Source organism: Clarias gariepinus, chromosome 9, assembly GCF_024256425.1.
Source record: "Clarias gariepinus isolate MV-2021 ecotype Netherlands chromosome 9, CGAR_prim_01v2, whole genome shotgun sequence".
Classification (NCBI taxonomy): Eukaryota; Metazoa; Chordata; class Actinopteri; order Siluriformes; family Clariidae; genus Clarias; species Clarias gariepinus.
The window spans coordinates 1,967,501-1,982,164 of NC_071108.1; the positions used below are offsets into that span (position 1 = coordinate 1,967,501).

At 42.6% G+C, this 14,664-nt stretch overlaps 1 protein-coding gene across 2 annotated transcripts in view; it reads left to right on the plus strand.

The window, feature by feature from the left end:
- The window catches only part of LOC128530724 (zinc finger protein GLIS1), a 111,508-nt gene that overhangs the window by 72,630 nt on the left and 24,214 nt on the right, over nucleotides 1–14,664 (plus strand). The window contains exons 6-8 of one of the 2 annotated variants that reach the window (XM_053504799.1): nucleotides 2,279–2,377; nucleotides 5,298–5,472; nucleotides 14,418–14,550. In XM_053504799.1, the coding sequence (XP_053360774.1) occupies nucleotides 2,279–2,377; nucleotides 5,298–5,472; nucleotides 14,418–14,550 (407 nt within the window). Of the gene's footprint in view, nucleotides 1–2,278; nucleotides 2,390–5,297; nucleotides 5,473–14,417; nucleotides 14,551–14,664 lie in introns of both variants that reach the window. The other variant, XM_053504798.1, reaches the window with a different exon arrangement.

The window sequence follows — 14,664 nt, forward strand, 5'->3', positions numbered from 1 at the left end:
CTCTCTCTCTCTCTCTCTCTCTCTCTCTCTCTGTCCTTCTGTGTGTTCTATATGCCGTATCTCTGGCTAACGGTGCGTGAGCTCTAACGGTGTGTGTCCACGGTTCCTCCTCGTTCCGCGCTGAACCTCGCGCCAAATCAATAACCTTCGTCAGCTCGAGTCCACAAGCTACACCTGGATTTATTTTTCACCAGGACGCACTAGCACGATTACTGTTACTGGAAGCCTATGAAATATATTTATATTTTTTTGAATATTTGTGAGTTTAATGATCCTAATGCTAATCTCGCGCACAAACATTCCTGAATGCATTGTGCGAGTGCGCTGTATCGTCCGATGATCTTCTCGACAGTCCTTGTTCGCTCGATTTGGTGACATTACATGCTTTAATCTCCTATTAATTGGCTACACATTAGCTGTAAAATGGTACGATGTACAGCGATACATCGGCATATAAATTTAATCCGTTTCGGATGCGAGTTCGTAAGGTGAAACACATTGTCCCATAGGAAATAATGTAAATGCAGACAATTCGTTCCAGCACCCAAAAATATTAGCAATATTGCTAATTTCCAACACGATAATCATATTTTTGCATATAAAAACAATCAAAACATTTGTAAAAGAAATGTAAATGAAGTAAAATATGAAATAAATTGACAGTAAACTTTAATTTATGATTCCTTTTGGCACCGACTGCTTTAAAAACCAAACTGAATGCGGCTCCCTTTTCTTCTTGCTACTGTCTGTGATAACATTCTTGGGACCCCATGGTGCCGTGTTTTCAGAAATTCAAAATGCCAAAAAAAAAAAAAAAAGTAAATTCACGTCGCTTGTCTTTCCACTGACGCAAATAAGTTTTCACCAGTTTCTGAACATACTCGCTACCTATGCTGCAAATGTTTGTTCTTCAGGCTAAAACTCTCAAGGCGGGGCATTCGTGTGCTCATAAATCACTTTAACATCATTTCCCCACACTAATCTCAGACAACTCACAATTTCCTGTCAACAGTCAAGAACTGCTAATATTTCTCTCAAACCCTCTACAGAGTGTCCAGACTTGCTACATATTATTTTGGTTATATGGACTGTATGAAAGTCAGCTCATGTTCCTTCATTGACTTTGTTATCCAGAGTGACTTACGCTTTTACTGACACTAGTCTCAATTATACCTCGATTATACATCTGAGTATTTAGGGTTGAGTTGTTGCTTGTTCAAGGCTGTGACCTTAACCACTAAGTTACCCTGTCCTGCCCCGTCCTGCCCCTGTCCTGCCTCGTCCTGCCCCTGTCCTGCCCTGTCCTGCCCTGGCTGGGATCCCTTGTACTGAACATCCTTCTTATACATATTTAAAGCCAGCTGGTGCAGAACGTCTCATCCATCCCAGCGGAGCAAAAAATACAGTATGCACAGTCCAGAGCTGAGCCTCAAATCGTTTTGTCCTCTCTATTTAAGCGTTCTACTTAATGGACTATGATATGGCCGGTCATAAGGACGTACGTGATTCTCATAGGAGTTTGTAGGAAGTTCAAACTAATCACATATGAAGCGACAGCTCAGTAAGGTTTAAAGTTAAACAATAGAACGTTCTAAAAATTTCATTCATATTGAATTAAATGAAGTTAAATGAAGGGAAAACTTCAAAACTTTTGCACAGTACTGTATATTCAGACTCTACACTCAATTACCAATAATCACAATTCACTTTTAAATTCCAGAAGACCCGTAGGTGGAAATGATGATCCACCTACAGGGCCCTTATTCACTGCTCTGAGCTTTTATCAAAAATACCAAGCATTCTCACGAGCTGAGGGACATCCTGATGATCTTGCTCGGATTTTCTACAATCGATCAGTATAAGTTCAGGATCATTTTTAGGGATGTAGGAAGTGTAGCCCTTTAGCTACATTATAGCATACAGTATATACCTCCTACGCACTGACACTGGAGACTCCTTCCATCTCTGTACAGAACACATTCTTAAGATTAATTATTAACGCATAAAAGTTGTCAATCTGACTAAAATATTTCTTCTCCTTTTTCCTCTTCTCTCATTTCTTTCTGTAACGTCTCAGCTGAAAGGTATGTTTAATCCGTTTCCTTTTCCACCCTGACTTTATTCAGAATGTCTTTCTGTTGCTTCATGTTATATTTCTTTACAAATTTCACTTGAGGACTATTGTGTTCACTGTAAAAATAATATTTAAAAATATCTACTAGATGTGTTTTTTATCATTATTATTAAATGTTAAGTTGAGACTGTGGTTGTGTTTTAGAAGCCGTACGCGTGTCAGATCCCCGGCTGCACGAAGCGCTACACGGACCCCAGCTCCCTGCGCAAACACGTCAAAATCCACTCGGCTAAAGAGCAGCAGGTGCGTAGGAAGGTAAGAGACGGGAGAGACCATCATCAGTATGAACCACGAAGAACTGCTACTGATTAGACCTTAGTGCTTCATTACTGCCTAATTAGAGCTTTATTAGTGTTTTATCACTTCTTCTTTACCACATGCTTCCTTAGTGCTCCATTAGTTCTGCATTAATGTTTATAAGTACTTCATTAGTGCTTCATTAGTAATTAATTAGTGCTTTATTGGTATTTCATTATCTTTATTAGTCTTTTATTAGTGCTTTATTAGGGCTTTATTAGTGTGTCATTAGTGCTTTATTAGGGCTTCGTTAGTATTTTATTAATGTTATATTAGTGCTCCATTTATGCTTCATTAGGGCTTTAGTAGAGCTTAATTAGGGCTTCATTAGTGATTAATTAGTGCTCTATTCTGCTTCTTTAGGGCTTTATTAGTGCTTCATTAGCGTATTTATTTAGCGTAATTAATGGTGTTCTATTAGTGCTTCATTAGTGTTTTATTAGTGCCTTGTTAGTGCATCAGTAATGATTCATTAGTGTTTCATTACTGCTTCATTACTTCTATGTTAGTGCTTTATTAGTGTTTTATTAGTGCTTCAATAAGGATTCATTAGTGATATAATATCTTTATTGGTGCCTTATAAGTACTTTATCAGTGTCTCATTAATGTTTCATAAGTATCGTGTTATTTATTAATGCTGTATGAGTCCTGTATCAGAGCTTCATTAGGGCTTTATAAAGTTCAGTAGGTGTATTTTGCGGTTTATTGCCTCTTGGCAGAGTAACTTTATTATTCAGGCTTGTTTTGGGAAATCATTTCCTCTACTGTAGATCAGTGATGACTCTTTTTAACAAACACACACACACACATACAGTGCGCATTCCCCATTAAAGCGCATCAGGACGCACAGAAAGGCCTCATTGTTGCGCGTGGCTAAGTGGCGTCCGGATGATTCTGTTCTCTTCTCCTGCTAAACGGAGCAAAACGGAAACACATGTGAGCATGAGCCGTTGTTAATAAACCTCGCTGTGCAGGACCCCAGAAACCGCTGGCCAGATGTGGTGCGGAAGATGTCAAACAAACCCCTGTAGCCCATCGATCGTCGGATCACACGCCGCTGTTTCGATAACAGATGAATCGCAGCAGCGCGGCTGGAGCGGAGACGCTAAACCGCGCGTTTCTCCGACACCTGATTCAGTTTTAGCTTTAGTTCAGTGTGTGTGTTTGGATTTTTCATATTCATAGATTTTTATTTATACCGACTCAAGGTTCATGCCACACCTCATTTAAAGCGTCACTCAATCATATCCAGATTTCAGTCCGAATGAACCGAGCTTTTAAAGTTTATACCATGTGAAGCTAGAAGGACGCTCAGAAGTGGGTGAAAACGCACACGCGGGCTTGAAACAATTGCCATGTGTCACTCAGGGCCTCGGTTGCGTTTGCGTAATGGGTGATAAATACCGCGTGTCACGCTAGCGCTGGAGAATGCTTACAAGCAAAGTGGCTTTTATGTAATCGCGGGCCGAGTTCCAGCGCTTTTTCTGTTTCTAACACACCCTCGACGAATCCCTGTCTCCAGTTCCACTCAGTTTAATCCCTGCTTACTCTCCTTCGCAAATATGAAGTTTATTAGATGAATGAAAAACGAGAGATGGAAACAAATAAATTTACCCAGAGGATGCTAACATCTGATGCCACGTCTGTTTGCGTTAACAGAGAGAACGGCTACGTTGGCTTAATGAGGTAAATGGTTTACAGTCGGAATGTTTTAGATTAGATTAACTTTAATTTTATTGTCACTGTGCAAAGTACATGTACAAAGCCAATGAAAAGTCTTTTGTATCTAACCAGAAGTGCATATTTGTGGCATATTTACAAGTATCAGTGAAATACCAGAATAAGGATACGAGGAACTTATGCTGAGGTTATGGAAGTCATATGTACCGAAGGTGCAAGAAGAACGAGGATTGCTACATGAATATGATTTCATTTAAACTAAATCAGGTGTTGGAGAAATCCCAGTTCAGCTCCTCGGGTACAGACACGCATCTGTTTCGAAACGCAGCATCGATCGAAATCCGACGATCGACGGGCTAAGAGGATTTGTTTGACATCTTCCGCACCACATCTGGCCAGCGGTTTCTGGGGTTCTGCACAGCGAGGTCAATCAGCAACGGCTAATAAACGTACTGCACCTTCCGCTCTCCTATCGCTATTGTTTTATTGATAAAACTAATAAATAACCCCGAATTCGATCTATTGTTTTTCGAAGTCTCGCAAGATCGACCAGTGTTTTAGTGCTTCAGCACCGCCATATTGTCCTCACCACGTGTGTTTAGGTCTGGGAAAGCAGGTGAGGTGGAAGGTTTGCACAAGTTCTCTACTTGGCGTTCAAAATTACTTACTTGATAAAATCACAACGACAGTCTGAGCATTGTTATAAGCACTATACAAAAAAAAATATTTAAACAGTCTAATTGTCTGTATTCTGGTCTACAAATTTACAAATATGGTCATGAGGTAGGACTAGGGGTCAGGGATAGCTCGGTGGTTAAGGCATTGGACTAAGTTCAAACCCGAACCACCAAGTTGCTCCTGTGGGCCCTTAACGGCTCAAATGGATAATAAGATAAATAAAATGTATTGCTTTAAATGAGGATGTTTCACAAATGCCGCAAATGGAAATGTTAATGACTACACAGGTTAGCACACGTTTATACACAGTCGTGTGATTTGGTGTAGCATCATGTTTTTTAAAGCAAACTCTGAGAACCAGGAGTAAACCCACACATACACTGGGAAGAACATGTGGAGATCCTGGAGCTTATAGAATCTTATAGAGCGTCCGTCATTTCTTACATGTGAGGTGTTTCACTTCTCTTCACATCCTCTTTTTTCATTCTTTACTCTTTGTCATTGACAGCTGAGGACGTGTCCGCATTTGGAACCAGACGCTCTGAGTGAATGCCTGCACCTACATGGCCCCGCCCCCTCGCAGCATTGCCCTGCCTCTTCTCAGCATTGCCACGCCCCGTCCCAACATCCCGTTAACGGGAAGGACGGACGCTCCTCGGCACTGGGACAGGACATGTTCACAGGTACACGTCCCTGAAATACACATTCTGCATCATTTAAAAAAAAAAACACAGATTTGTTTTCCTCCAGCATGCACGGTACAAAGCAAGGTCTTCTGTTTAATAAAAAACGCAGCTCATCGTGTTACCAAAAAATCTCAATGTCCTGAAGAACATAACATTACTGCTTAATCTCTGACACTCGAGACCCCTTCCTTGCACAGAAAACTTCTCCCCCTTCTCCTTACAGAAAACTTTATCACATCAGTCCGTTAATTATACCCTTTTTTATTTGTTGTTTAGATAGATAGATAGATAGATAGATAGATACCTACCTACCTACCTACCTACCTACCTACCTACCTACCCTAAGTCTGATGTGTATGGGGTGAACAGGACTGGAGAAAGCACAGTCCCTTGCGGTGCTCCTGTACTGCTGATCACTGTGTCAGACCTGCAGTCCCCCAGCCGCACATACTAAGGCCTGCCTGTCAAGTAGTCTGTGAACCAGGCCACCAGCTGTGAGCTCACTCCCATCTCCGTCAGTTTGTCTTTGAGGAGCAGCGGCTGGATGGTGTTAAAGGCACTGGAGAAGTCCAGGAATATAATCCTCACAGCACCACTACCCGATCCAGGTGAGACAGAGATCTGTGGATTATGATGGCATCCTCCACGCCCACGCAGGCCTTTAGTAGTCAAGGTGATACTCCATCTGGGCTGGCCGGAGTCACTTTAGCTCTCTACACACCTGGGCTGTTGTGATTTCAGGTGGAGGGACAGTTTCCTCTTTTCTATATTCTAAGCTGGAGAGAATGGAGTTAGAAGGAGAGGCAGTGGGGTTTGCAGTGTTCTGAGTTGCAAATAAGTTGGTATTGGGGAGAGTGATTGAGGTGCATGCATGAGGGGGTTGGAGGTACAGTGCTCTGAGGTGTGAATAAGTTGGATTGGTCAAACCTATTGAAAAATTTGCTAAACTGGTTTGCTCTCCCCATATCTTCCTTAATGATTTCACATCATTTTGAACTGCACCCAATGATTGTCTTCATTCCTTTCCACACCTTCTTCATACTGTTTTTCTGTAGTTTCTGCTCCGGCTTCTTCTTGTACTGCCTCCCCTGAGCTGAACCTTGAGTTCCTTCTCCACGCGCTTGATCTCCTGCTGATCACCACTTTGGAAAGCTCCCTTTTTTTTCAGGAGAGCTTTGATGTCACTTGTGATCCAGGGCTTGTTGTTTGCAAAGCAGTGTACAGTTCTTACAGGAACAGCAACATCCATGCAAAAGTTGATGTAATCCGTCGGGCAGTGTACAATGTCCTCACTATTCCCACTGTGTGACCCTTGCAGCACGTCCCAATCTGGATGCGTTGGGATGAGTGGAAGGTGCAGTATATTTATTAGCCATTGCTGATTAACCTCGCTGTGCAGAACCCCAGAAACCGCTGGCCAGATGTGGTTTGGAAGATGTGAAACAAATCCTCTTAGCCCATCGATCGTCGGATTTCGATCGATGCTGCATTTCGAAACAGATGTGTGTCTGTACTCGAGGAGCTGAACTGGGATTTCTCCTTCCAGAATGAGCGGAAGGTTTTGGGTAGCCTCATAACTTTTGGTTTGTAGTGAGGCTTAAGCAGAATGAAGCTGTGATCAGATTTCCCCAGTGGGGCAAGTGGAGTGGCACTGTATGCATCCTTTAAATTTGCATACAGTAAGTCAATAGTTTTACTTCCCCTGGGTGACAGCAGGTAACATTGTATCCAGAGTTACATGGTTAAAATCTCCAGAGATTAACACAAGTGTTTCGGACCATGGCGGAATGTAGGTTGGCAACATTATTACCTGTCCATACTCTCTGGGCAGATAGGGTCGTAAACCGACCGCCAGAAGTTCAATGACCCTGTTGCAGCTTGAGGTTTTAATGCTCACATTCCCAGGATTACACCGTCTCTTGTTCATGTACAGAGCAAGCCCTCCTCCTTTGCTTTTCCCGCAGACTCTGCCGTCCCTGTCAGCTCTCACTGTGCTGAAGCCAGGTATCTCCACATTAGCATCCAGAATACTAGTAGTGAGCCTAGTATAAACTAGTATGTTTCACAGAAGCACAACAAACTGCACTTTCTGTAGATGTTGTTGTTTTTTAACCAGCCCAGCTAATTTCTCGATCTTGTTTGGTAATGAGTTTATGTTTCCCATGATCACAGAAGGCACAGCAGGCTTATATCGGCACTTCCTTGCTAGCCGCTTAGCCTTTAGCTTAGCGCCCGCTCGGCAGCCATGATAAGGCCTCCTCACCTCGTCAGGTAAACGGGAGACCACACCAGCGGAGGACTTTGTTCTCAGGGCAAGAAGTTGATTCCTTGAATAAACGAGTTTCGTGTTGAGATATCCATATCCATAGGATATATAATTACAACAAAAACGTACTAGCAAACTAGACATAACCCTGTCTGCTTTAGGGGGCGCCGAATCCTGGCTGTAAGGTACATGTGAGAAATAATTAATAAGTGTCACCCGAAATTAATTGAGCCGTTAATCGAATCGACTCAATCAAGTCAGTTGACTTGGGTTTATTCACTTCAGTTACCTGAACTCTTCATGTTCAAGACGGCTTCATGGTCGTATTCAGATTTACCGACACAACACATCCCCTTGTATCACTACAATGACAGTTAGGTCTCTTTGTCTACATTTGGTGTTTTAAACGCGCTCCTGTTCTGCTGAGTCCGAACCTCTCGCGCACACTCTGATCCTCAGCAAGCGTGTAACTCGTCTCTAAACAGAACACAGCCGTGCATGACCTGACATATCCCGCTACAATAAACCTTAACTTTTAGACTTTTTAACTTCGAGCAGATGAGGCGAGGGCACGGTTTGGTCGTTTCCTTCCCGAGCTCTTCCCGAGCCTTACATCAGAATAAAGGGAGCTTTAAGGTTATGAGTACCACATGTTACAATCCGCAGCGGGAAAGACGTGTGACGCCTGGAAGTTTTACTGCTACGCTTTCCTCCATCGCTGTCACCTGAAATTACTCACTGTAAGGTCAAAGGTTAATTTCTGCTCGTTTATATATATATTAAAAAAAAGATTGTCACAATAGATAATCAATCTGTTTACAAGGTGTAGAGTTTTAGCGCGAGGAAAAGATCACGCGTCGGTTCTGACTCTCACACAGACACGCTGAAGCCTGGAGCGCTAGGTAGCGTTGCATCATCTGCGCAATTTACAGCACAACTGCCGTTTTTCTTAAACGCAGCCCAAAGCTGAACTCCTTCAATGGGTTTCAGTTCTGTTTTAGGAGTCTTGGCTCGGACTCTCTCTCTCTCGTTCTCTTGCCCAGTTCAAAGCGGACATCTCGCTGCATCAGTGTGCAAATTTCTCTCGCCCGGAGCAGCTGCGGCCTTTTCATCCTGCTGTTTGTTCTCCTCTGGTGTGTTCTCGCTGTGGTCAGAGCTCGCCAAGATGCTGAATGTAAATGCTGTTCAGGACGATTCTCCTCGCTCCGCGCTGCTTTGTTCATCGCCCAGGAGAAAGAAAGACAGAGAGAGCGAGAGAGAGAGAGAGGAGGAAAGAAAGGAGCGAGAGAGTTTTTGTGAGATTGCTGCCTCACAGCAGAACTCTGTTTATTATAGATGAAATGTTTTCGCCTGCTCCGTGAGCTCCACAGCTGAATACGTTCTCCGGGTTTGGGGAAACCGAGATCCGGATGTGAACCTGTGAAGTATTTCAGCTTTGAAATAAATATAGTGCAGCAACAGAATGGGGAAAGTTATGAAAAAAAAAAACCTGGCTGTAGTTCAGAAGCTCTGGTTTATTAAACGTGAACCTGAAACGCTGCGTCCTGATTCTCTCTCGACACTCATCGAGAAAAAAGCAACGAGTTTTTTCAGAATGTTTTATATCTAACGTTATCTCACTTTATCAAACTCTACATGTGATGATGGAACAGCTCCAACTTTTTTTTTGTTGGAGTTCCTCTCGAGACCCGAGCGCGTGTCAGCTGTGTCTGATTAATTCCTGCTGTACAGTAGATGATGGTGTGTTTCCATCTCCATGCCACCTGATGCCACTCATCAGCTCATTATCACCTGGCCGTGTCAGGGCAGGAAACGCGCCGAAACGTGCGGAGGACTAAAGCAGCAGCGATGATTAACGCTATAAGGGCTGCGAATAATAAGTACGGTAAATAAATAATTACAGCAATTGACCTCCTCCTCTTGTCTCTCTGAAACATCACACACACACACACACACACACACACACACTCCTCTGTGCTGCGCATAAAAGGCCAAGCAATCTCGGCTATTACGCGCCGAGTGTTTCCCGTTGTAGTAGCAGATGTTGAGGCGAAAGGGGAAAGCACTTAAGGGGCTTTGATGGAAGATTTCGGGGTAATAAATCAAGTGTGCAAGCAGCTCAGGTAGGATCTGTTCCAGTAAGAGTTTCATGGCACCCTGGACCAGTAGCTCGAATTCCCTTCAGGGTCGTAAGGAGCGTGTAGACGGAGTGCAGGCTTTAGCGGCCGCAGTCGCCGTGGCGTCTCCTCCTAATGCTGTATAAGGAAATGAATGATAAGTGAAACGACCTTTTATGCCGGATCTTTGTCCCGTCGATGTGCTGGTGAATAATATAACTTTTATTAGCAGAGGTGAATGGTGACTCGAAATAACTTCCCCATCCGTTTATTTAGTGTTCAGTTTCATGAGCTTTACCTTATATTAAGTTTTGTTCCTCCAGCACCGCTTGACTGGTCCCAACATCTCCCAGGGTTCGAGGAGGACATGCGTCTAGACTGTTTTCTCTTCTGGCATCAGGTGGTCGAATGAACGTCCTCTAGATGTCTAGGGCCTAGTGATCCATGGTTACTGTTCATTTTGTCAGCTATTTTAAATTTTAGTCTTAGTCTCAGTCCCAGGATAAAGGTCCCTGTTCGTTTTTATTATATTAAGTCAATCTTATGCTATAAGTTTAAGTCTGAGGAACGCGTAAGTATTTTAGCCTAGTGTTAGTCAATGAAAACGTAACATTTTAGCGATATGATTATTATTAATTAACCCTACAGTCAGTCTAGTCTAGTCTTAAAAAACTATTTTTTAAGGTTTTTTTTTTTTTTACAAAATTATCATCTTAACATTTAAAATCTTTCAATCTGATGTTTTTAGCTAATTATATTTATTTTTAACATCACAACAACTGCTGCAAAACAATAGGAGCAGTACGGACTATACAGTGTTTTTAAACTTTTTCTCTTTAAATATGAATGCACACACTCGGACTGTGGTAGTGTTCCGAGTGTGTACGTTCCGAGTGTGTAGTCATTCTGTAGCTCGTCCGGGTCACAATCATTTGCTAAACTATTAACTACTATGTTTTTGGCAACAGTTTAACCATAAAATAAAAAACATCACATATAACAAAACATAATTACCACAAGGAGGCTGTAAACCGACCCTGAGATTATTATGGGATGCCATGATGCGTCTCTACAGGTTTGTGGTATTTTTCCCAGCGATTTTGTCCCCCCCCCCCGTTTCCCCTTAGATATTGCGACACATCGGCTTTTTCTATCCAGTTCAATATGAAGAAAATGGGCCCAAATATCGTCTTTTCTCTTTTACCCGAGTGACACTGCTGTGACGACCAAGAGTTAAAGACGTCCCGTCACCCGGGAAACACCGCTGCTCGTGCTGTAATGAATGAACAGTGTATCGCAGCGGATTGTGACAAAAATTAAATGTTGATTTCGTCACAGTTGCTGTTCATTGATATCCGTGACATCTCGTCATTGTCTCGTCTTTTTTTTTTGTTGCTACAGCTAACTGTAGGTTCTAAGGCTTGCTGTGGGTTTGACTTCATTAGAAATGAATCGCTAAAGGTAGAAATAAGGTAAAATAAAGTAGTGCTTCCTAAGGCCATGGACAAGTAGTCCTGAGGTACGTCCTGACCCCTGCAGACCAGGAACATCCCACCAGAGCTGCAGTGTTGGAGTTCCTCTGATCCAGCCGTCTCGCCATCACGATTCGTCCCTTCTCACAGTAGCTACACTTACAACATCTCATTACAATGGCACCTGAAAGTGGGTGGGATTTATTAGGCTGCAGGTGAACCTATTTTTTCCTGAAATTGTTTTGAAAGCAGAAAAAATGGGCAACCATACGAGCCAAGCGTGTCGACTGGGTCGGAGCGTCTCCAGAACTGCAGCTCTTGTGGGATGTTCCTGGTCTGCAGCGGTCCAAGACGGAGTACGGAACGCACGAATGAACCCAAAGAGGGATTTTCGTAGCTCATGTCTGTAAGCTCCCTATAAACCACAATCTAACCGAACGACTACTCAGGACTCACCGCAGTTCATGAATTTTCTGTAGCAAAAATCTTGGAGCTGGTCTAAACCTTTATGTGTATCTCTTGCCTGTCTGGAGCATTAAGAGGTTCGTCCACTAGGTGGCAGCGAGAAGCAGTGAAGACATCGAGAGTCAATGAGGCTATAATAATGATAATTTGTTTGATTATTTAAAAATTTCTTGTTACGTTTTCATGAATTGCGTTTGTTTTTATACGCAGACTTTAACATAAATCTGTACATGATTGTTAGCTTATTTGTAAATCTCCAAGGAAACAGTTACAGCTACATTGTTCTACATTGTTCTTCATGTCGATTGGCGTTAAAAAGTGCAAGGCAATGTCAAGAATAGCAGCGGAGCAGCGGGTAAGACTGCAGAAGCAGTGATTATCCGTCCTCAGGTTTATCTGCCCCCGGGGCTTCTGGGAAAATAATCAGAGTGTTGAATCGTAAAAGCAGATCAGCAGAAAAGAGCTTCAGTGTTTCAGGCTTTAAAACATCACAAGAGAACGGAAGAAGGTGGAGTCAGTACAGTAGGACGCGACCCGATGTTACACGCTGTACCTCTAGTGTAAAAAAGGCAGTCCACCTCGCCGCTACCCTCAACGCTAATATCGTACCCTCGTGGCTGTTTATTAAAAACATCAGCCGCTTTTTCTCCTCCAGAACAGTCCATTAAAGGCGGGTCGCTTTCCATCGAGCCGATTCAACATGAAAGCAAACTGAAAAACACAGAGATGCTTTAAGAACTTTTTTTTCTTTCAAAAGGTCTCTTATTCAATTTGTGCTGTCAAAACAACGGCACGCTGAATGAAATTCGTGAGGAGAGGAAGAGGGGAATTAATTCAAACAATGTGGGTTTTTTTTTTTTTGTTATTTGTGTGTACACCCTCTCCAACGTTCCAAAAAAATCATACAATGTTGGCATTTCATATCCACGTACAGTACTGAGGAGCGAGCTGGTGTGTGTTGGGGTTTAATGCAGTGTTGGTGTGTGTAGGGGTTTACAGGAGAATACCGGTGTATGTAGGTGTTTATTGAGAAATCCGGTGTGTAGGTGTGTTCAGTGGAGAACAGGGGTGTGTGTTGGTGTTTAATGGAGCAATCCGGTTTGTCTTGGCCTTTAATGGGGAACGTCTGTGTAAATAGGTGTTTAATGGAAATCCAGTGTAGGTGTTACATGGAGAATGTTGGTGTATGTAGCGAGTGTGTGTAGGTGTTTAATGGAGAAATCCGGTGTGTGTAGGTGTTTAATAGAGAATGTTGGTGTATGTAGAGAGTGTGTTTAGGTGTTTAATAGAGAATGTTGGTGCGTGTTGGTGTTTAATGGAGAAGGCCATTGTACTGTATGTTGGTGTTAACTAGACAGTGCTGGTGTATGTAGGTGTTTAATGGAGAGTGTTGATGAATGTAAGTGCCGGGGGTAGCTCAGTGGTTAGGGCATTGGACTACAGTTCAGGAGATCCCAGGTTCAAACCCCACAACCACCAAGTTGCCACTGTTGGGCCCTTAACCATCAACTGCTCAGGTTTATAATGAGATAAAAATGTAAGTCGCTCTGGATAAGATTGTCTGCCAAAATGTAAGTGTTAAATAGAGAATGTAGGTGTTTAATGTTGAAAGCCAGTGTGTATTGGTGTTTAATGGTGTTTTATGGAGAATGTTGACGAGTGTTGGTGTTGAATAGAAAGCCAGCCTGTGTCTGTGTTTTATTTAGAAGGACAATGTGTATAGGTGTTTCATTTAGAATGTTGGTTGTAGATGTTAAATGGAGAATGTTGTGTGTATGTGTGTTTAATGGAGAATGTTGGTGTGTGTAGATGTTAAATGGAGAATGTTGGGGTGTGTAGGTGTTTAATGGAGAATGTTGGTGTGTGTAGATGTGAAATGGAGAATGTTGGTGTGTGTAGGTGTTAAATGGAGAATGTTGGGGTGTGTAGGTGTTTAGTGGAGAATGTTGGGGTGTGTAGGTGTTTAATGGAGAATGTTGGGGTGTGTAGATGTTTAATGGAGAATGTTGGGGTGTGTAGATGTTTAATGGAGAATGTTGGGGTGTGTAGATGTTAAATGGAGAATGTTGGGGTGTGTAGGTGTTTAATGGAGAATGTTGGTGTGTGTAGATGTTTAATGGAGAATGTTGGGGTGTGTAGATGTTAAATGGAGAATGTTGGGGTGTGTAGGTGTTTAATGGAGAATGTTGGGGTGTGTAGATGTTTAATGGAGAATGTTGGGGTGTGTAGATGTTAAATGGAGAATGTTGGGGTGTGTAGGTGTTTAATGGAGAATGTTGGTGTGTGTAGATGTTAAATGGAGAATGTTGGTGTGTGTAGGTGTTTAATGGAGAATGTTGGTGTGTGTTGGAGTTTAGTGGTATTTGATATGTTTTAAATGATATTTTATTGTATGTGTGTAGATGGATGGATGGATGGATGGATCTAATTGGTTTTCAAGGGCAAATATGTGAATATGTATATATGTGTGAATCTCATTGTATATATTTGTGTGTGTGTGTGTGTGTGTGTGTGTTATGAACTTTCCTGAAGGGGGGAGGGGTGTGGTTAATCAGGTCAGTGTGGTGTTTCTTTATAAGTCGATTCGGTAAATTTTGCGTATTAAGGTTGTTTGTCTTTCAGGCTTGTTCTCTGGCTCCAGCGCTGATCTGCTCTCTGCCCCTCCCCACCTCCCCCCACGACCTCCCCGCCTGGACCGCGATGACATCATCAACTCCCAGAACGCTCCACAGCTGCCCTCAGCACCCCGAGATGGGTGGGTAACACACACACACACACACACACACACACACACAGAGAATACACTTTAGCGTTAATCTTATTTTTTTATTATTATTATTTTTATTCTGATCTATTTCTGCTTTGGTGG